The sequence below is a fragment of the Harpegnathos saltator genome, unplaced genomic scaffold (genome assembly GCF_003227715.2).
Source record: "Harpegnathos saltator strain DR-91 unplaced genomic scaffold, Hsal_v8.6 scaffold139, whole genome shotgun sequence".
Classification (NCBI taxonomy): domain Eukaryota; kingdom Metazoa; phylum Arthropoda; class Insecta; order Hymenoptera; family Formicidae; genus Harpegnathos; species Harpegnathos saltator.
The window spans coordinates 818,999-841,568 of NW_020229916.1; the positions used below are offsets into that span (position 1 = coordinate 818,999).

General features: G+C 49.1%; 1 protein-coding gene across 2 annotated transcripts in view; it reads right to left on the reverse strand.

The window, feature by feature from the left end:
- Positions 1 to 22,570, reverse strand: part of LOC105185292 (uncharacterized) — a 352,769-nt gene that overhangs the window by 50,519 nt on the left and 279,680 nt on the right. For both annotated transcript variants that reach the window (XM_019842371.2, XM_025308096.1), the window contains 4 exons: positions 12,107 to 12,174; positions 11,449 to 11,709; positions 9,375 to 9,596; positions 3,372 to 3,612 (listed from right to left, as the gene is read on the reverse strand). In XM_019842371.2, the coding sequence (XP_019697930.2) occupies positions 3,372 to 3,612; positions 9,375 to 9,596; positions 11,449 to 11,709; positions 12,107 to 12,174 (792 nt within the window). The remainder of the gene's footprint in view (positions 1 to 3,371; positions 3,613 to 9,374; positions 9,597 to 11,448; positions 11,710 to 12,106; positions 12,175 to 22,570) is intronic.

Below are 22,570 nucleotides of genomic sequence, written 5' to 3' on the forward strand. Positions count from 1 at the left end.
TTAAATTGAAAGTTATAAAGACGTATTAGCGCACTCGCTGTGAGATCGAAATTAAGACACTTGGAGTCGTATTCTGAACGCCTAACAAATATTAAATGCGCCTTTCGGATGCTGGAGTTGAAACAAAATTACACATGACATATTCACGCGAGGAAAATTCTAAGCTTGGAATTAAGCAAGTATCTTAGCGCATTCGCTGTAGTCCGAAATAAGACCCTCGAGGCCGTATATTGGACACGTAGCGAACATTAAATATGTCTTTACGATTCTCAAGTTGAAACAGAGTTACACGCGACGTGTTAACATTTAGGAGAATTTAGCTCGCAATTAAAACGGCATATTAGCGCATTCGCTGTAGTCCAGAATATAAAGAGCTCTTGGAAGCGTATTCCGGGCACGCTAAATATACCTCTCTGATACTGAAATTGAAACGGAGGTTACAAGCGACGTTCGCGTAGGAAGAATTTAAGTTGAAATTAAAAAAGTGTGCTGGGGTGTTCGCTATACCACACGTGCGGAATAAGGTCGCCGGTCGCCGACGTGGAGCAGCGAGAGCTACGAGGTGACGTGAATCGAAGAACGATGGAAACCCTTTCGGACGCGTCAGCGCCCGCTGTGGGGGAAAGAAGGAATTACATTCTTTCCCCCCTTTTCTTCTTTCATTTTTACGCCGCTCTCATGTCGCGTCGCGCGTTCAAGCCTCGTGGCTCGCTTGCGAGAGCAGTAAACGCTCAACGTCGATGCCCGCCGCCCTCCGCGGTAATTATTCGCCGCGCATCAAGCTGAAAGAATTGTAAGGAGGATAATAAAAGCCCTCGAAATGAAGAGAGCGTCGGGGGCGCGCGGCGGAATAAGACGTAAGTCGGCCGGGGCGGCGACGCGGCACGTCGCTTTTTTATCGTCGGCATTTGTCGGCGCGCGGCGTAAAAAGAGAGAATCTCGTCGACGCGCGGCGCGGCGCGGCGCGGTAAAGGAGCTGGGTGTGTACGCGGTTTCTGAGGACGCTCGCGCTACTAATAACGCAACACCACGCGCGTGCAGCGGCTCCACAGGCTCTCGACTACGGTCTCTCCTTGATAAATTCGATTAGCGCGTGTCTCCCGGCGAGACGCGCGCTCGGCGGCGAGAGAGAGAGAGAGAATCGTCTCTTTCGCGATGTTAACGATTACTACGTTGCGCAACTCGGGAATTAATCCGCGGCTGTCACGCACGACACCGGCACGGTATAATAACGAGACACCGCGCGCCGCACGTGTCGCGCATAATCCACGTCCGCTCGAAATACGGCATTCACGCGCGAGGAAAATGACGGAGTGCGAGATATCGGAAGGAGCGCGCGCGAGTCGGACGCGAGCGCGAACGGCTGGCCGTAAGTAGTAAAGCCCCGCGCTCGGGCGGACGTCGCTCTCGTTCACGCGGACGCGGCCGGCCGCGACTCTTCTTCTTCTTGGCCGCTTCTCTCCTTTAGGCGCCTTTAGCAGCGTGATAACCGAACGCAGGAATTTTTCGAGCAGCTGTCGCGTCGCCACCGCGACATTATTCTCGCCGCTTTCCTAAATGAGGATATTAATCGCCGAGAAGTTACGCTTGAGCGAATTCTCCCTCGGGAAGAACGCGCAGGCGACCAGGTACGCCCACCGAGCGCGTAATCGCGTTTCATTAAATACGAGATGGATTTCTGCGCGATAATTTCTCTCTCTCTCTCTCTCTCTCTCTCTCTCTTGTCCGCATGGAGAAAAAAATGTCAATTCGCGTAACTGATTGGCAATCGGACGAAAACTCGACGGCGAGGAATGATATGATTCGTTCGAAGGTATAGCTGTGTTGAAACTCGATTGAGACGACGGTTGAGAATAATTGACCGAGCGAAAGGCTTCCGAGATGAATTAGTGACCAAAAAAGTGATCTAATTGTGAAAATGAATTAATAAATTAACAAGATATTAAAAAACTCGCCTTCGTCCGACAAACGACAGGCACTCGGTCGCGTTTTAACTTTGCCGAACAGATCCGAGCAAATAAAAATACAGAAGGACGCAAAAAAAAATCGTATCAACCTTCTCGCGCGTTTCTGGGCCGATTCTTCCGTGCACCTCGGCGAGTAGTAAGCACTTTAGCGTGTTCCCGCGGATATGTTCGGCGAACACGTTCCAATAAACACTTTTATCCCCAGCTTTTAACGATGAATCGTATTCTCGGCGGCAGTGGGGCGCGAATGGGAACCGAACCGGGTCTCTCTCTCTCTCTCTCTCTCTCTCTCTCTCTCTCTCTCTCTCTCTCTCTCTCTCTCTCTCCCTCCCTCCCTCCCTCCCGCTTTCTCTCTCGTACACATACACGAGCGATTAAAAGCGATACGTTACGTCGCGCGAACTCGCCCGCACGAGTGCTTTAATGAGAGAGTACCTGGGGGTGCATCTATATTGACATTCTGGTGCACACACCCGAGAAAGGTGGTGCTCCGCAGACCAAAGTGGAGGTTCATACCGTTTATTTACGCGCAGGCCGCAGCGCGAGAGCTCACGATTATCATATTACGCTACTCTACTCTGATAATTATACTCGTTTTCGTCAACTGCGAAATTATCCCTCGCCGAGTGGCGGCGAGCGGCGCTTCTCGCTCGCTCGTCGCGCTTGTCGCGCGACCACCATGGGCGCGCTCGAACAATGTTCTTTGAAGCGCGCGTCAGCACCCGTATTCAAATACTTTCCGCAATTTCCGCTCGTGCTTCTTCCGGTCAACATCTCGAATCGTCGCGAGTTCAGCGAGTCATAATTGACGCTGCGTCGTTCAATACGTGCAGAAATCGGCTCGGAAGCACCGGTCGCGTGAAATTGCAAATGAGACTCCGCCTCGAGTTGGTGTTGTCGCAAATTGCGAATATAAAACTGCAGTCCGAAGTTATCCAGATGGTGGCTAACATAATTGCCACGACGTGAGACGATCGATGATGCAAGCTCGACAACTTTTTAATTACATTTACGAAGCAAATATGCCGTGTTGAATTAATCATTAAATTTACATTCAGCAATTAAACCCGTCATTAAATTTACTCATGTGAATTTAATGAGTGATGTAAATTTTTTGTCGTATCGACGCGGCGACAAACTGCTCCTACTTATTCTCAGATTTTCATATTACATTTTACACGACGATTTATTATTCCGAGCAAAATCCGCCTGAAATCCTCTCGCGTTCCTGCTTCGTCATTTTACGCGATAGTGAAGCCACGCGAAGCTTTCATGAAGGATACACGTAAAGTTGCTTTTGCCAAATTGACGCCAAATCTATGTCTGTCTGGACGAGTTTCGGTATATTTCCGCTCCGTGTCTCCCGCGCGCGGATAACGCAAATGCAGATAAACAGAGACTCACCAATCTCGCGTCGCCTTCGCGACGAACTGCCGTTGGTTCTCCCGATCGATCGCTATGGAATGATGATGACGATGATCATCGATGGAGACAGCCGAATGGCAAACAAGGCGGGTCTCGTTCCGGTCGAGGATCGTGAGGTTGTAAGACGACGCCAGCAGGCGGGAGGCCATTCGATCCAAAGCCACCCACGATTTACCGGCCACCACCCAGGACGGATACGTGCAATGCTGCGGTGGCTCTTCTGTAACGTGAAAAGATGGCCGTGGTGAGAGGATCCGCATGGTTGTTCGTCGTCCTCGTCCTCGTCGTCGTCGTCGTCGTCGTCGTCGTCGTCGTCGTCGTCGTCGTCGTCGCTGCGCTCGCAGATAGAAAAATTCTCGACGATATTTATATGTTTCAGTCGCGACAAATGAAACGCTGAAATTATCCTCGAAGCCGACACATATTTCCGCGGATTCCCGTTGCGTCGCGCGAAAAAACGACACAACCGGAACGTGAGAAATGATCTCTGCTTGATGCTCGAGCGGGACGGTAAGGTCGCGCGGGCGATTAAACTTGAACGAAGCCACAGCACTCTCCGCCGCGCTTTCGGCATTCGCAATTACAGCGGGTGGGTGGGAGCGGGGAGTGGGGGTGAGTGAGGAAATATTTCGGTATTTTTAAGATCCTCGAAACGGCCCGCGACCAAGTAAGATCGCGCAAAGTTGATTATTGCCGGCGACGCCAACAGTTTAATTCCTGTAATTTTCGTCTCCACGTTGCAGATTCGGACGACTGTTAAATTCAAATGTAATTACGTGTCAAGAAATAGCTGCGGCTTTATTCTCGGAGAGCGCCCGTAACTTCCCTCGCCCTAACGCAGTTATTTCAAACTCGAAATGCATAATATAACCGTAAACTCGTTTCCCGACTCTTTAAGTTCACGGGGTCCTCGAGCAGATAATCCAGCATAAGTAAACTTTGACCTCTCTTCTCCTACGTTGTAAACTTCGTTTTCCCGGTATGCCGACTGTTCCCGGTGCATTATCGGGGTTCTGCACGCTGCGTCGATGAGTCCACGATAAAAAAGAAAGGAGAAAAAGAAGCAGGGAGGGGGCGGGGGAGAGAGAGAGAGAGAGAGAGAGAGAGAGAGAGAGAGAGAGAGAGAGAGAGAAGTACGCGAGGAAGATAAAATCGAACGGAGCACGAGGCGACTCTTTTGTTCGGAATTCCACGCTAATTACAATACGCTTTTAACGACGTTATGCTCGTAACTGGCACAATTACACCCTGCCGCGGGCAACATACGTCATGCGAAACGTGATGTATATTAACCAACTCATTAGCCTCATTAACGCATACGCTATACGTATGTATAGCGCAACGCGCAATTCGCGTGTGCGATGCATTGTCATTGTTGCGATAATGATCCGCAACCGTTACCCGTTATATCATCGTTTCGGGTCTACTTCGGACGATCTGTAACTCGCGCGACGGAATGTTATTTGTACTTTCGCTTACATCGCGCGACGCGAAAGACGTTTGAAGATGTTGCGACACGCGTCGTGTATCGTTTCCGATGCATTGTAAGTCTTTCTTGCAAACGCAACTTTGAATTCTGTCGCGAGTTTCAGATCGTCCAATTTCCGAAATCAAAATAAATTCGATGAATTCAGGCTGAGATCTACAGTCACAATACATTGAAGACTCTTATTAGAGAATTGCAGCGGTCGCTAAAAACACGGGGTACACGCACTGCGAAAAAGAGAGACCGAGATCGAAATAAAAAAAAAAGAAGAAAGAGAGAGTGAGAAATTGAGGTAGGAAGGGAAAGGGGCGGAGGGGGGGGGGAGAAAGCAGAACATGATTCAAATCGTCAGACTAAAAATTACTTCGGCTGAAAAAATAGCGAAGTGCGTCGTTACGATGCGTCGCGCGCGCGCGCGCGGCAACGGCATGCGAGTTACATCGACGCAAATAATTTGCCATAAACGCGTGACAAGTCCGTCGCCGACGAACAGTTATCCTGTCAATGATCGGCCGCCTACGGCTATCAATCACCGTGCGCGAATTAATGGACCGTTAAAAATGCACGAACGACAAAGTATATGCCGCGTGCATACTACATACGCCGGCGTGCGTGCGACTAAAAGCTAATCGATAATTCAATCGGGTGTGTGCGTGCGTGCGCTGTAACACTATACTCCGTCGAAATTGCGCTGCTTATCGCGCAGTGATGATGATACGAGCGAGAGAAAGAGAGGAGGACGGGGCGCGGCGGGAAAATGGGAGAGGGGACGACCTCGGGTCGATAAAGAAACGATCGCGAGATTGGCGTAATTGTTTCATTATGCGCGATCCGCATTGTCGATAGAATTATTGTCGTCGGAGGAGCCTCTCCTCGCCAAGAGGACTTCCCGCGCCCAATTAAGATTCCGTCGTCGCCGGCGGCGGGCAAATTTTCATATTTACGGTCGCTCGCGTTACATCATTTTCCCGGCCTCTCTCGCTATCGACAGCGGAATAAACTTGGAATCGATCGGCAAACTTCCGTGAGCTATCGTTCTTCTCGTGAGTTCGCCACCACCGCCGCCGCCGCCACGTTTGTCGGCAGCGTAGCGAATAACGGGTGAAACTATTTTAACGCGTTCGATTTTACGCCACAAGCATTTTTTGCCCCCCCCCCCCCCCCGGCCAGCCGAAGTATTTAATGCACACGAATTATCGGAGGAGTGGCGCCGATACTATCGAGTTGTTGGGTAATCGCCGCGGAGAGCAAGGAATGCAGATTTTGTTTGAACGCTTTGTGTGCCGTCGAACGAAGGAGAAAGACAGAGAGAGAGAGAGAGAGAGAGAGAGGGCACACGCGCGCGGCGAAATGCGTATTAAAATGAGTCGCACCGGCGGCGAAATGGGAGAAGAAATGTATGCTTTGTTCAAAGTAAATTACGCCGGTCCTCTTATCTTTCTTTGCAGTCAGACCGCATGTAATACCGTTGCGCATTGCCTCGGAGAGATTGTAATTCCGCGCTGCGTCGGCAGCCGCGACGGCTGCGGCAGCAGCGGCGGTGGTGACGGTGACGACGGTGACGGCGCTTGTTTGAAAAGTGCAACGAAAATTCAAAGGAGAAATATTATCTCACGCGAGAACCATCGCCGTGCGCGCGCGCGCGCGCGATCTTCCTGCTCGCGCGTTCGACGCGGCACCGCCCGCCTCCGCGCGAGGCAACGTTTTCGTCGTCTCATCGTTTAAGAAAAATACCCCGACTCCGTTCTCGCATTCGCTCCGGAGAGCAGCGCCGTCCGACGGAGCCGTGCCGCGGCTCGAATTCGCGACGTCGTCGCCGCGTGTCGTTGTCGCTTATCTGCCGCGAATATCATCGACGAGCTCTCGAGGGACGGCTGGAAGGAGCGGGGGAGGAGGAGAAAGAAAAAAGAGAGGAGGAGAATTTACATATCGGCCAGGCGGAATTTATCGCGCGTTGGCCTTATAGCGCGCGAATAACGCTCTCATCTCATCCAGGTACGGGCACTTGGAGGCGGGAAGCTCGGCGTAGCTCGAGATCCCGGGGCTAATCTGCCTCCTGGAAAGTTTAAATGGAAACGCGGAACCGGGGTAGGGGGTTAACGAAACATCCGGGACGCCGTGGCAAGGGCGCCGTTGAAAAATTTTTAAGCTGCTTAACGCCCGAGTTGAATTTGCTTCGAGTAGCGGCGGTGGCGACGGCGACGGCGGCGGCGGCGGCGGCGGCGGCGCGGCGGCGGCAGCGATGGCGCGATTTCGAGATATTAAGTGTTAGCTTCGTGATTCTGCTCGATAACACGCTCGACGACAACACGGTCGGTCGATCTGCGACGCCGTTATCGAGATACCGCCCCGTGAGACAACGGCGGAGGAGGAGAGAGTCTCCATGGGATTGTCGCTTCGCCGTGCAAGCGCGAGTAGCAAATAAACCGTGATAAATGAACCTTGGAGAATATCCGACGATTGCAAGTAAACGAAGTAACTAATCAACCGGCGATATTGAAACACACACATACTCGCGCATGCATACGCATCGTGGAACGAATATGTAGTAATTTTTCGCTGAAAATTATCCTTTTGCTACGAGTACTCACCTCGTTAGCGTTTCCTGCAGAGATCGAGGGCGATAAACTTGCGACAGAACTTGTCCTTCACGAAAGGATGCCAAATTGACCAAACTATCACACGAGTGGACTTTCGAAAACCACTCACGTCTTATTGCCCAATTTTGCCAAAGATACTTCAAATAAGTGCTCTTAAATGAATCTTCACCGACATACAAGTTTAATGCTGAAAAGGTTTAAATAACATATATCGCTAGTAATATTGCTCTATTTTTCTAGATAAATCTATGTACGATTATATATTTATTTAAACCTCTCCAACGCTGTCTTTATCGAGTTCTCAATTAAAAGACAGAGTAGTTACCTATTGGTTAGGTTAGGTTAGGTTAGGTTAGAGCAAATATATTTACTTATTGTCGCATAAACATATAAACATAGCGTATAGATAAATCTGGTAAAGTAAATTTGTTCTAATAGAAATACATAATGTTATTTGAATACCTTTAGCTCGATAAATTTGCAGCAATTAGGCGTAGGTGATTCTCGGAAGTTTACCCCGTCACGTCTCGCATAAAGAAGCGGTTTAATGTTTGCGCTCGTCAACGCTCGAGGAGCTAACCGCGTCGAGTCACGTCTCTAGTGCGCGATGCGTCGACGAAAGCCCGTGAGGCGCGCCCGAATTTAGCGCGAATCGAGCGGAAATCAAAAGCGAGGCGAAGGCGCGCAGCGTGAAAGCTAACCTGCGAAATATTCTCGATAACAGCTGGCGCGTTTTCTCACGACGCGACGGTAGGCACTCTCGAAACGACCCGTATCGATCTATCGCGGCGCGCCCGCGCGCGCGCGCGCATGCGCCCCCGTTGCGTCGTTCGACCGTCGATCAAGCCCGTCGCCTGAATTTGGTTAACCGTGAACCCTGTGACAAGATCGCCCCCGATCCGGCAAGGCTACGTGCAGCTATGCGATACCGTGGAATACCCCAAGTACCTGGCGTTGACCACCGACCGGGTCACGATAGTATGCCGGACAAGAATCCGATCTGGTGTCCGCAGGCACTCTCATAGTTTACGTGTTCTCGTTCGAACGGGCCAGGCCACTGCCGGATGTACGCGAGCCGATCGCCTCGTCGCTATCGGCCATAACAGCTCCGCAGAATTTCGATCGTTAATTCGATCTTTCGCGGTCGGCTCGCGCGACGCGCCCGTGCACGGTCGATGATGGATATCGTGCCTACGAAGAGGTTAAATCGGAGGACGAGGAGGACCCCCCCCCGCCCCCCGCGGGAACGGGAAACGGCGTGTGCAGATGGATCGAAGTCGGGGAACCTGGAGGTTTGAGCGCCGTTCGAAATAGCCGGAACGCGAATACCGCAGCTGGGATCGGATGTAAGACGGCCAATGGCGGCAAGTAGATTTTCTTGTAGATATATTTTCGCTAGATTTTCGCTAGAAAGATTCGCTGGGCGGATACTGAGGGGAAGTTACTCGAGACATTCGCCGAACAATATCTGACAGAGTGTTTTCACCGGTTTGTCGATTGTCGAGACTTAACCTCTCGAGGGCGCGCAATGAGTCCGACTCGTGACGCGTTTTCTTCGAGTGCGAGAGCAACTTTGTGACTTTCCGCGAGCGAGTAACTGGCGTTTGCAAAAATATTCCGCTTTGCGCATCGTTATTTACCGAGAGTTGCATTATTGTTATTTACCGAATGAGTTGCACTTACGACATGCATTTGCGCATCTTCGAAAACGCTGTAGCGTATGAAAAGCTACACATAAATTAACGCAAAAGTAACCCCGCCCTCGATGAATGGGAATCCTTCGTCTCGACGGAGAACAATCTTCACGTCGCGATTTTGCGACCCTTCGCGGTCGCGTCGCGAGCCGGGCGGGAAGGGTGCGGGAAGGGAAGAGAAACATTTTGAGAGGAGACTCACTTTGCGTCATCTTGAACGTCCTGGCGGCCTCGTGGACGCTGATCAATCCGTTGCAGGCGGCGTCCGAGCTCTGGGCCAGGTACCACGTGTTGTTCGATGGATTTGTGTAAATAAAGCATCTGTAGCTCTCCTCGTCGTTTGTTTTACGATCGCTGTGCAAACGCGCGACCATGTAATTTGTGCTGCCCTCCCTCCAATGAGCCAGACACTCCAATTCTACGTCTAGAAAAACAAACGTCACACTGCAAATTGCCATGTATCCAATAACAACTATTGCACTTTTGTTGCTATTTTGTTGAGGTGCACGCGTGCGCGCGTATGGCATATGTTTATTTAGGATACAGGCGGGAGAGGGACAAGGGGGAGGCGGCGAAAGGGGCGGGAGGGAAGCATAAAGTGTAATTCGTTGAGGCAGCAGCTGACGGCCGGGTGCGCGCGAGCGATGAGGTTATGCGTTATCGGGATGAACGAACGAAAATTCGGTCGTGATTCTGTCTACGAGCCTATCAGTAACGGAGTCGTAAATAGAAGTTTATTGCCATTGTCCCCGCGGATAAAGCCATCCGCAGAAGTTACAAACGGGGGTAAACGAAATATGAATGTTCATGAAAACGCATTATACCGCGCGCGTACGACAGAAAGAGAGGGGGGGGACGGTGATAGACGGATAGATGTATAGATAGATAGATAGATAGAAAGATGATATATAGAGAGAAAGAAAGAGAGAGAGAGAGAGAGAGAGAGAGAGAGAGAGAGAGAGAGAGAGAGCGAGAACACGGGACGTGCAGCGCGGTGTATTCATTTATCCGCGCGATCGGGATAGACGATCGGGCACAGGCCGATGATAATTGCGCAAAATCGTTTGGACAAGCCCAGCAACAAATGGTAATTGACAAGGCCATTAATCATTCATTCCGAAGCCGCGAGCTTTATTGACCGTTACAAGCCTTGCGCGTCGTGTTAATTAATGTCAAACCGGATGTTAATGTCACCGCGCCGGCACGCGGTCGTGACGTCGTATAGTTCCTTTTTGCGTTGCCCGCCGAAATATCCGCCGACGACGACGACGACGACGACGACGACGACGACGACGACGACGACGACGACGGCGATGACGGCGATGACGACGACGACGACGATGATGATGATCATGATGATAACAACAACGCGAGGCAATCTTATTGTTCGCTTGGTTCGAACAACTCGGCAACTCGATCGTGCGCTGCTGATTTGTCGCGATAATCAATCTTCGGTCTCCGCGCGCGACTATCGTGACTGTCCTTTAATACTTTTCGAATATTCAAATGATTAAAAGCCGGAAATTGTAAACAATTTCGCGACTTTGAGAACAAACACGACAGACAGAGAGAGAGAGAGAGAGAGAGAGAGAGAGAGAGAGAGAGAGAGAGAGAAAGGGAGGGTGGGAAAGAGAGAGGGAGAGGAGAAAGCAATTTGATGACGATGAGATCGCGAATCAAAGCGCGAAATCGGCGATCTACCCCGAAATTCGCGTCAATATATCGGGACACTAAGGCGGACGCTTTATAATTGTAGATTGCAGCGATACGAATTAATTATCTTGGGCCAATGGCGAAACGTCACTAGTAGGCGGTGATTGAACTACGCGCGTTGCATAATTCATAATTGTTTCGGTATTCATTCGGCAAATTGTGAGCGTATGTAAACAGGTGTAACGCAATCACCGTGTGAATGAGCAACGCACAATGCAATGGCGCCGCTCGCTGGGGCGCGGCGATATCGTTTTATGCTGCCCATGTGCGTACGTGCGCGCGTATATGTGTGTGTGTGTGTGTGTGTGTGTGTGTGTGTGTATGTCTATGTCTATTGTGTCGAGAATGACGCCCGAGAAAACCATGAAAATGCAAGGAGAGGCCGCGCGTGATGATTTTTCCGTGTGTCGCGTTGCGTCTCGCGTGTATAAATGGGAGAGTGTGAGAGAGAGAGAGCAAGATAAGGAGAGAAGGGGATGTAGGGGGAAAGAGAGAGAGGAAGTATCGTGTTGAACGACACGCGCTTGGTGAAATGGGGAATGTCGCGAGGGAGGAATACTGACCGACGCTTTCAGACGAATGAACGTTGGCGCACGCTTGATAGCGCAGGAGCAGCCGCGACTCCTGCGTGCACGCTTCCGCCCGTGACCGCGGCGAATTGCACTCGCCCTCGCCCTGGCTGTAGGTGAACTCCAAGGGGCCCTTAATGGGACAAGGCAGCGGTGCCGCACCGGTGCGAAACAGGGAGACCAGAGTGGCGTCGCTGGTCAACAGGCTGCACTTGGACAGCAGACTCGGCTCCGGCGACTCGTTCGTGCAATAAGCTAATAACAATCGCGGAACACGGTGTGTGACGTTGGCGCTTCTGTCGGCGGCGTGTTTTCAGAAATGTTACAACGTGACGCAATTAAGCGGCACGGCGTGCAGTGACAGAACACACGCAGCATGTGATAAAATAACGTTGAAACAATAATGCAATAATGGAACGCGCGTTTCGCGGCAATAATGCATACGCAGCGCGTACGAAAGAAAAAAAATTCCGGTCCCTATAGAGCTCTGAATTCGAAAGCTACATGACTGTGAATATGTTTTTTTTTTTTTTTTTTTTTTTAGGAACGTTTGCTTTCCTGTTTGTATGTATACGTTTCTTTTTCTGTTCAAGACACAAACGCATGCCTGACTTCGAAAGATCCGGCTGATTATTAATTTCACACCGCTTACTTTCTTTGTATTGCAGCACGTTCGTGTGTTGCGCGTGCATCACGATGCATCGGTAGCATTTGTCCTTCCTGAAACATAAACGAGGGAAACAGTTTTAAATATTTTCACGTGCCTGGGGGTTTCGTGTTTAAAGAATTGCAGATTTACGTTATGCGCGTGTACAATTTTTCGATTTTATATTTTTGCGCGGGGAAACGTCCACCCGGAAATATTTTATTCCCGGTGCCTCGTAAACTTCACCTATTCACACCACTTACAAATTGAAATCAGCAGAAATGAAATCTGTGCGATATATATATATATATATTTATATAATATATATACACACATATAAATATATATATATATATACATATATATATATATATATATACACATATTGCTGTATTATCAAACCCGCAATCCGCTATTTATTAAACCAATATGTTCTCTAGAGTCGCGCGCAAAAAAGCTTCGCTTTTTGTCAGATGACAGCATTCGAAAAATATGAAAAATTTTTTTGAAAAACTCTTTTTCTCCCTGTTTTTTCCCCCCGTGCGCGTTACACGAGCGTATGAACAATTTATATTAAACCGTGCGCCAATTAAATATTGTTCTTGACCAGGGGAAAATTATCATTATGAAAAATTGTCGCGAGCGTGCACCATAGTGAAACTCATGCTATGGAATCGTTCGGTTTCACATCGAAAGAGTCCATTCCGTAAAATAGCGATATAGCGAGGGAGGAGATAGAGAAAGAGGAGGGAAGAAAAAGAGCGATATACATTTTTCTCGTTGTAATAGGTACGAATGGGCGGGTTTGAAACGACGCGGATCGCGAGGCGGTGCTTACGCCCCGCTGTTCTTCCTCGTGCACGTGGACTGTATTTACGTTGATTTGCACTGTGGAAAAAGGTATAAACCATCGCGGGCCGCCTATTTGAATAGCGGCGTAAATTTACAAACCAAATATCGAAGTAATTTCTGTCGCACGGCAGCGGCGGCGGCGGCCGCGGTGTTCGCAAATTTCGCCATCGCGCTGCCGCCGCCGCCGCCTGCCGTAGCCGGCACCGTGCCGCCGAACGTAGCGATTTCGCCGATTATCGTCCTTTTCAAAATGCACCGTTTAAAGCGGATTAATATCGTTACAACCGAGAGCTTTCCGTGCGCACAGCAGCGGATGCGTCGACGTCGAAGCGGCGATAGTAGCCGGAAACTATATCGGACTGACAGTCGGGAACAAAGGTAAACTTCGACTTAAGCCACCGAAGGGAGGGGGCGGAGGGGAGCGAGCCAGAGAAGTGAAGAGGCGGCAGGGAGAAGGCGGGAGGAGACGAGGGACGGAAAAGGGTGGGTCCGGGAGGTGTGGAAGGCGCAGGGGGACACAGAGGAGGAGCTGCGAGAGAAGGAAGGCAAGTTGCGCAGACCTGAGCTAAGTAAGCAAGGTGCCAACTAGTAGGGACACAAGACAAGCTCCGAAAGTTCTAAGTAGCTACGCGATACTACTCGTCGGACCCTTCCCTCCCTTCTTCCCTCCCTCCCTCTCTCTCTCTCTCTCTCTCTCTCTCTCTCGCTCTCTCTTGCTCGCTTCTTCCATTGCAGTCTCTCCATCACCATCTCTCGCGCTGTCTCCGTCTCTCCAGTCGCTCGTATCCTATCGACGTCATTATTGCACCTCGCGTTTGTCTTTTCGCTCGTGAACAAATGCTCCTAGCGAGCGTGTCATCACGCACCGACGCATTCGCAGACTCGCCCGCGCGCGCGCGTGTCTCATTTGTCGGTCGCGCGGTTCTCGGTGTGTACAGCGGTAGGAATTGTTGACCGACGAGACCGAGTGGACTTTTGGTAACGCGACGGGGAAAAAGTCGGTCCCCCTCGGCCGAAGCTGTACACGGACGCGTTAAGTCGCGCGTCGATCCAATCTCCGTGATCGCGGAGACGCGTAAACGCGACCTTTCGCGTGATCTGCGAAAGTTGCAATCTGCGAAAGTTGTCAAGTTTGTTTGCGCGCCGGCGACGAAACGCGGCCGCCGCGTTCGGAACTCCGCGGCCCCGTAAACGCTTTCGACCGGACGTTGGCCCGGCGATCGCATTCGAGAATACGAGAGAGAGAGAGAGAGAGAGAGAGAGAGAGAGAGAGAAAGAGAAAGAGAGAGAGAGAGAGGAATGTCGGATTGCACGGCAACCCGAAAACGCGGCCCGACTCGCAGTTAAACGCGGACAGGCTTTGTTCGAGAAGCGGGGAACGCGCTCTCGTCGATAGAAATCGTCCCGCCCGGAATCGTTTCGCTTTAAGTTGCCACGCTCTCGCGCTCGCGGCAGTTTCCTCCCTTTTAACGACTTTCGCGGACTCCTCTTGTGCCCGGGCGACACCGGGCGATCGACCAGCCGCTTCCCGTAATTATGAATTTCGCTTCCGTCTAGCGCGCGAGCGCGCGACAGACACAATAAGCGCGCCCTCGCTGCTTTCTTTCCAAATACTCGAACCTGTTAAAACTGCGCGCCTCCACCTGCGCGCTCCACTTTCTCTTACTTTGATGAGCCGCCTAGCGGCTGGCCGTTGCCATTCTAGGTACATTTGCTCGCATTTTGAAATCATAATAATTCAAATCTGTCTCGGCGAGTATTTTTAATCCGGTATTTACACTGGTCGTGACAATTAAGGAATCGCTTTCTTCCCCACCGCCTGTGTCTCCCAGTAGATATCTCAAGTGTCTCGAGAATATCTTCCGCTCGATATCTATATCTTCATTAAATCTTTATCTTTATTAAATAATCTTTACTAAATAAGAGCTTGCACACGAGAAGCAATGCGATTTAAATTAATGTCGGTTTTCCATTTTGTATCTTTTCATCATTTAGGTCTTTTCCTTCGTTATTAAAAATAATCTGAAATTACACCGAGATGTCTGGATATTATCATGTTTTGCTGCTTTGAACATTTTTATAATTTGCTGCACTCTCACGAACGTAAACAGCATCTTATCGCACTGAGAAACATATCCGAGATATCCGATTGTTAATTTCGTTATCCGATCAAATATCCGATTGAATAAATATCGGATATTTATGGAATAGCGAAATCAACAATCGGATATTTCGGATATTTTTCTCGGTATGAATATATCTTATACCTTTACTTGTTTTAACAACAATGGCTCAATCGTCATTGTGAAGATCAACAGAGTCTTGCTATATTTAATATGTTATATTTTATCTTTCTATATATATATTGCGTATTATTTAATACATATTACGTTTCACTTTTATTTATATCTTATTAAATGACCCAATTAGAATTATTCGCTCAACATGAGCGGCTAATTGCATCGAACAACGCGATCACCGAGCCATTTGCCGTCAAATGCCGAAAGATTACGGCGACTGATGAACCCCCTCGAATACGTATAATTGCATATAAACCTAAACGTCAGATGTGTATTAACGACACATTCGCCGCGAATCGTCTCGAAGCCCTTCGCTCACTCGGCCACGACACGGCGCTCCTCCGCCGGAAGTATTTACTTAACCGTTAAGCCGACTGGTTTACGTTAAGTCGAGTATTCGCATTTTAACGAGAGAGGGCTGCCGTTAAAGTCACCCTACGTCGACCCTCGACAATTCTGATGCTTCATCGCTCGATGAAGCTCGCACTAATAACGCGAGACGAGACGAGATCAGGCCAGGCCAGGCTAGGCCAGACCAGAGCAGAACGAGGTCGTTTCTCGTTCTTCCCGTCATTCCTGCGCCGTCCCTCGCCGGATATGTCTGTATATCAAGCTATCATGGTCTCTTCATTACGCGCGAGTTATTAATAACGAGCACGAGCGGGAACGAGCGAGTATTTTGCGCGGGTGCGCGTGCACGAAAAATTTCCTGGCGAACAAACGGCCACGACGGGGGGCGATTTTAAAACGCGGCATCGATCCCCGCGCGCGTTGCGTAACTGCGCACGCGTGCATGCGTTACGTGACCCGCGGGTAAGAGAGTTTCGCTCGAGACTCGATAATCCGCTCGATTGTGCCGCGTTAGCTCGCGTCGCGCGCGCGCGCGCCGAGCATTTCGATATATTAATTCACAGCGTCGACCGACCTCCCTTGCCCTCCTTTCCCCCTTATTCTCCTCACGGTTTTCGTTTTTTGCATAAGCGCCCGCGCGACGCGCAATAATCCGCTGGTCGGATCGCGTTTCTGCCTGGTCGCGTCTTAATCCGATCGCTGCCTTGCGCTTCCGCGATGACGGCTGCATCGCGATACAAATTCGTAATCTTGTATCGCCTCGCGAACGCGTTCCGCAGCGCTGCGTACGGTGGAATCCGCGCGCGCACGCGATTCGCTCTTGTCCGTGATGGATTATTGAGACTGATGTTACCACATTGATGTGGGTGATTACGTCGCGGCGGTGCGACCCGCTTCACCTCTCGGACGGGCAAAGATGCGAAGCGAAGTTCCGAGCAAACGCTCCCGCGCTGTTCGGAACGCTGTTTCTTCCCGCGCGAAAACTTGAAGTAAGATCGGGAGAAAGATAGGAAAATAAACTTCCGACTCATCCGTCACGCCTAATTGCTGTAATTTTAATGTCAGAAGTATCGAAATAACGTTATGTACCACTGTTAGTATTATATATGACATTATTTAAACTCTTTTAGCGTTAAGCTTCTTTGTCGGTAAAGATTCATTAAAAAGCATTAATTAGATCATCTGAAATATTTCCATTACAATTTATGGCAACACGGTGTGAGTGGTTTTCGCTAAGAGAAATACATAATAAAAATTTACTTAATAAGATTTACATAATAAAAATTTACTTAAAAAATATATATATATATATATATACGGTAATAATAATATTCTTTCTCCAGAAAGAAAGTCAGCCGGCTTTTATCGGAAAATGAGATCTGAACATTTATATGTTCAGCAAAATGTAATAATAATAATAATATAATAGAATACATAAACTTACGGGAGAGATTCGAAAGCGGAAACGTACGGGCGATTTTGGCAGCTGACGAGAGACAATTAAATATTTTATCCTCGCGAAATATGAAATGCAATGATATTCTAGTCGGTGCTGGCACCGTCGGCGACGAGATACGAGACGAGTGGATAAAAATAACGGCGACGGCGCTTCGTCGAAGGCACGATATCGAGATTCAAATTGCCGATCGCAGGGCAACGATACTGTTTGCATTGTCTAATAGCTAGATAGCGTGCGAAGGGCGCGCTATTTCTCCCCCGTTGTACCCTTTCCGCGTCCTCTCGCCGGTGGCGTCTGACACCGTCTCGCTCGCCTAAAGCCACGTTTCCCGGGACATGGTTTATTGATTTCTCTAGTGCGTAAATACGTGTACGGTAGTCCGCGGCCCGCTCTAACGACGCCCACGAGAAGGGATGAGGGAGAGGGACAAATAGCGAAAGAGAGAGAGAGAGAGAGAGAGAGAATGAGAGAGAGAGAGAGAGAGAGAGAGAGAGAGAGAGAGAATGAGAGGAAGAGATATATGTACATATAGACGGACGTGTGCGCGAATGGACCGGAGGCCGAAAGTGACGTTTTCATAAATTACCGCTCGGCCGAGCGTCCCCGTCGAGTGCGGTGAACTTTTTGACCGCGCCGTTACGATCATTATCCGCAGTTTGTCCGCGAGAGGTGGAAAACCGAACCGGTAGCGGACCCTGTAACAGGAGGCATCCCGTTCGTGCACCATTTACAACTAATCGTTGGTCCACGAGATTGAGCGTTTAACGTTGCCGAGAACTACCATTAAATTCACGATCATCCTTTGTCGTCCGTTCTTTTCTCTCGGGGAGCAGATACTTTTTTTATTTCTAAGTTGTGCGTGCGTGTGTGTGTGGAAGTATAAATTAATTATTTGAGATATAAATTATTCCGTATATTATTGGACATTCGCGCCCGTTCACGCAGTGCAGCTCGCAATATTTAATAGAGCTTTTTTTTTTCAATTAACAACGCGATTTATCTGGATAAAGTAAATGTCATCATGGCCGATAACTTTTTTGTCCCGGTGCAATAGGTTGGAGCGTAATAAGTCTTTTATAATCATTCGGTCGAAACATGCAGGGAGAAGGCAAATTGAAACAGTTGACAAAAATAGAATTATAATTCACCCTCATAACCATCACCATAATAACAAAATAAAATATTATATTCTCTACAATCTACATATATCCTATATTTTTCTCTCTACATTATATTTCGTTTCATATGTTTTCAATTCTCTCGAATCAGAATCGATATCGCGCTTTTAATCATCAATTTATTTCTCGTCCGGAAGTCGGTCGATTTTTATTGGCAGATCAATTCCGAAAGCTTTTGCATTTAGAAAAATCTCAATCTATAGAAATAGACGCTTATATAGCTTATATAGGTTTAAATCTACAGACTAAAGTTAAAAATACTCGCGTGCGGTGTTCCGATATTTTTAAATTTGTCGATAGTACAGAAAAACAGTAACATCAGCATCAGAAACGCGGGACTTCAAGTCTTAAAATGCATTTTCTCCCATATCGCTGCGACTTTCCTGCAAAAAGTTATCGACGAGCGGCGAATCCGTCTGATGGGGACCGTGGCCCGCAACAATGTTGCGCGCCGCCGGCCGGAGTGGGGAAAGGTGTAAAGTCCGCGGCACAGACATAATACAATGTATCGCACGTGTGCCGCCATCAAAGGACCGTCCGCTGCCTCGAAACTCCGAACCCTTCGAACGCTTGTATCTCGATGAAAAATTGACGTACGAATATCAAACAAACGCTGTTGTTCTCGGCGCGTCGCGCACTGCGCGCTCATGCTTGCCCCACGTATGCTCTCATCATGACACATGTTCACATGTAGGATTACAGCATGTGGTATAAACAATTATATCGTTATACAAGGATAAATTAAAGTTAGAAAGTTAGAATGTATTAGAGAAAGCCATCTTGTTCAAAGTCAGTCATATTTAAGAGACACATTTGCGAGAGAGTCTATAGGTAACATGTTTAAAAAGTCTCTGTAGATAAAGCTTCTGTTTTTTAATGAACAATGTAACAAGCTGGATACACCTCTGTCAAGTGATAGAAAAATATTTTTTATGTATTGCACAGCTCGAGTGAAAATTGACAGGAACAAGAGTGTCATAAATAACTTGATTACTTACGAGTATTTTTAATATTTCGAAATAATCGCGAGAATTATCGCGTGATTTAAAGAGAGCGAGGACACGAAGATTCGCATATTTTGTTGGAAAAATTCCGCGCGCGGATTTCCACGTAATCCACACAACTTTTTCCCAATAATGCGTGTGTGATTTCGAAATCTGGACCAATATTATACGTCGAGCACCACGAGCGGGAAATTCACTCTTGGCCGGTGTTACGTCCGAATTATCGGCCGACTGTAATCCAACATAGAGTTAACGGCTGCCAACGCGCGGGAACGATATCGAAAATCCGGCATCTATTAATGGGCTGACACACGATCGATCGTAAAATCCTACGTGGATGGATTGGTTCTCATTGCGTAATTTTCTGTTGCCGAACATGCCCGATACACATCGCGGCTTTCGAAGCGAAGCGAGGTGAGATTTGTGTAGAACACGGAAGGACAATGCGAGAATTTTCGGAAGCGAATTTAGAGACGGTCGACGCTGCAGTGCGTAAACTGAAAAGATCCTTTACGGCGAAGACTGGGGGGAGATGGAGAGAGAGAGAGAGAGAGAGAGAGAGAGAGAGAGAGAGAGAGAGGAGAGAGAAAGAGAGCGAGAGAGTGCGGCGAGAATGAACTGCGTGCGAAACAAAAGCAATCTGTTCATACATTATCGCCTCGCGGTATCTGCAATGAGATCTTTTAAACGGGTTACACCGCGGCTGCGTTATAACCGGCCAGCATGTAATTTTCACGCACTACATTATCCGCCTGTTATATTATCTCTCGTCCTTGTGCCGCTGGTTTCCATCGTCGCAGCCGGCGATACGCCTCCGCGATGACTATGGTCCGATGAACATCATTAAAGCTGGTTACCGTGAGCATAATTTGATTGTATTTACTCGCGTTATAATTAAACTTCATATCCCGTCCCCATGCGTAGATTCAATCGCCGGAAGATAATTCATTAATTTACGCTCGCCCATCCCCCGCCCCTCTGCCCCCTTCCGAATAATATCAAGTCCGATATTTTGTTATTCATTCTAATGGCTCCGCGCGTAAAATGTTTGTCCGATTTGATATTCTACCCTTTACTACACCCTCCCCCGCCCCCGCCGTCGCTGGATCACCCGCTCTCTCTCTCTCTCTCTCTCTCTCTCTCTCTCTCTCTCTCTCTCTCTCTCTCTCTCTCTCTCTCTCTCTCTCTCTCTCTCTGTATCTCTCTCTCCCTCTCATCCCCCTTCCCACTCCCCCTCCTCCGGTGCGTAAATACAAAGTGTAAAGCGACGCTGGCGATTTAACATTAATAAACGTTAGTGTGCGCTAAACGCAACGCGCGACGCCGCGCTTTCAACAAATCTTTCGCAAATGCGCTCGTATTTCTGTCAGCTCCAACGAGCACATTCACAACGTGCTCGAAAACAACATTGTTTTGAACAATCGCGTGGGTGCGCGCAAATTTATTGTGGAAGGCGGATTACGAACATCGACGGGATGACCCGGTTCGCTAGACACGGCGCCATGCACCGTTTAAACACCTATCTACACGCGAGAGGGGGAGAGAGAGAGAGAGAGAGAGAGAGAGAGAGAGAGAAAGGACACGCGCACGCGCGCTTACACACTCGTTGTTCCGGGCTGAGACTAAAGCCTGTGAGCTTAAACTTAGGTGCCAACCAATCACGGCCGCCGAACTGACATAAAGCCAAGGCTTTGAGCTCGAATTAAATTTTAAGCGAGAACATAGCCCGCAGCGTCACGCATCGAGCGGGCGGAGCGTGGCGGGCTATCCGCGCTGATAAACACGAGGCCGCTGGAATATAAACGCTCTGGAAGAAGTGCCTAGCCGTGGGGAGAATTCCCGAGAATGAGGCATACTTTTCGTTAGGATCATACCGTAACTCGCGTAAATCAGCCGTTGGCTGATAAGGAGGACATTCTTGCGAAACACGGGGAAACGCGTGAGTAATCCCGCGGCTCAACCTTCTCGTTATTCTTTCGCGTCGGAGCGCGAAGGAGTGCGCGAGGAAATAATCCACTAACGAAATGGCGAATCCACGACTCGGCTGACAAACTCTCACTTTTCTCTCCTTCTCTTTTTCTCTCTCTCTCTCTCTCTCTCTCTTTCTCTCTCTTTCTCTCTCTCTCTCTCTCTCTTTCTCTCTGTTTCTCGCACCATGGCAAGTTTTTCTCGCGACGACTTACGACGTTACGACGGAAAGTTCAACGGCATCCTCGAGGAGAAGCAGCCCCGAGATGGAATGTGGATCACGTCGATCAAAGGAGCGCACGCTGAGGACGGCGTCCTCGACGTCGCCATGTGATGGCAAGAGAGAGAGAGAGAGAGAGAGAGAGAGAGAGAGAGAGAGAGAGAGAGAGAGAGAGAGAGAGAGAGAGAGAGAGATGGAGGGACGCTCTCGTAGAACGCTTTCGGAAATTGACGCGCTTCCCCGTGGAAACGAGAATTCATTCGGGCATCTCACAATAATGCCCGAATGAATTCTCGTTTCCACGGAGAAGCGCGTCAATTTCTGAAAGCGTTCTACGAGAGCGCAGCATCTGCGAGAGCTCCACTCGCTCGAGGTTGCGCGTGCGACGCGCGCGTAAATCGGCACGCGCGAGAGCGTGCGGGCGTGAATCGCGAGATTTCGGCGTGGCCGGAGCGTGGTAACGCGGCTGGTAAAATTTCAGAATAGTTGCGCTGATTCAACGCGATAAGCCGGCTGATAAAACATTAGTTTATGCCCGGCGGTGTTGCGAAAATATTTAAATATGCATACCGCAAACTCGGTTAAAATTGGGCGCGCCGCGAGAGCGATAAAAAATGCAAGTCACCGCGTTGTCTCACACTGCGGAGCTGCGTGGCGCGTTCTCGACAACGCTCCGCGAATCGTGTTATCGTGATGATAACAGTAATAAGCTGAAACACACCAACGAAAGAAACGGGGGGAGTCGGCCGATCCGGCAACGTTTTAATCACGACGACGTGGGAATTTGGTTGGGAGACGAAAGAGCGAGGAAAAAAATAGAGAGAGAGAGAGAGAGAGAGAGAGAGAGAGAGAGAGAGAGAGAGAGAGAGAGTATGCGGTTCGCGTGTCAATGCGTCCGAATTCTCCGTGCGAAAAAGAAAAACGTTTAGACGGCCAAGTGAGAAAACGCGGATTCTCTCTCGCTCTCTTTTTCCAGTCTTGTGTATTATTATTCCACGTGTTTGCTAAATTCATCCCTGTCCGGAGACGAGATTAAAAAACGAGTTTCCCGCTTTCTTGTTTCCGCCGTAAATTATGCAATTGTGCACCGCGGGCGTTTCCGCCGAGTCCGCGAGTCACAATTTTTTGACGTAGGAAG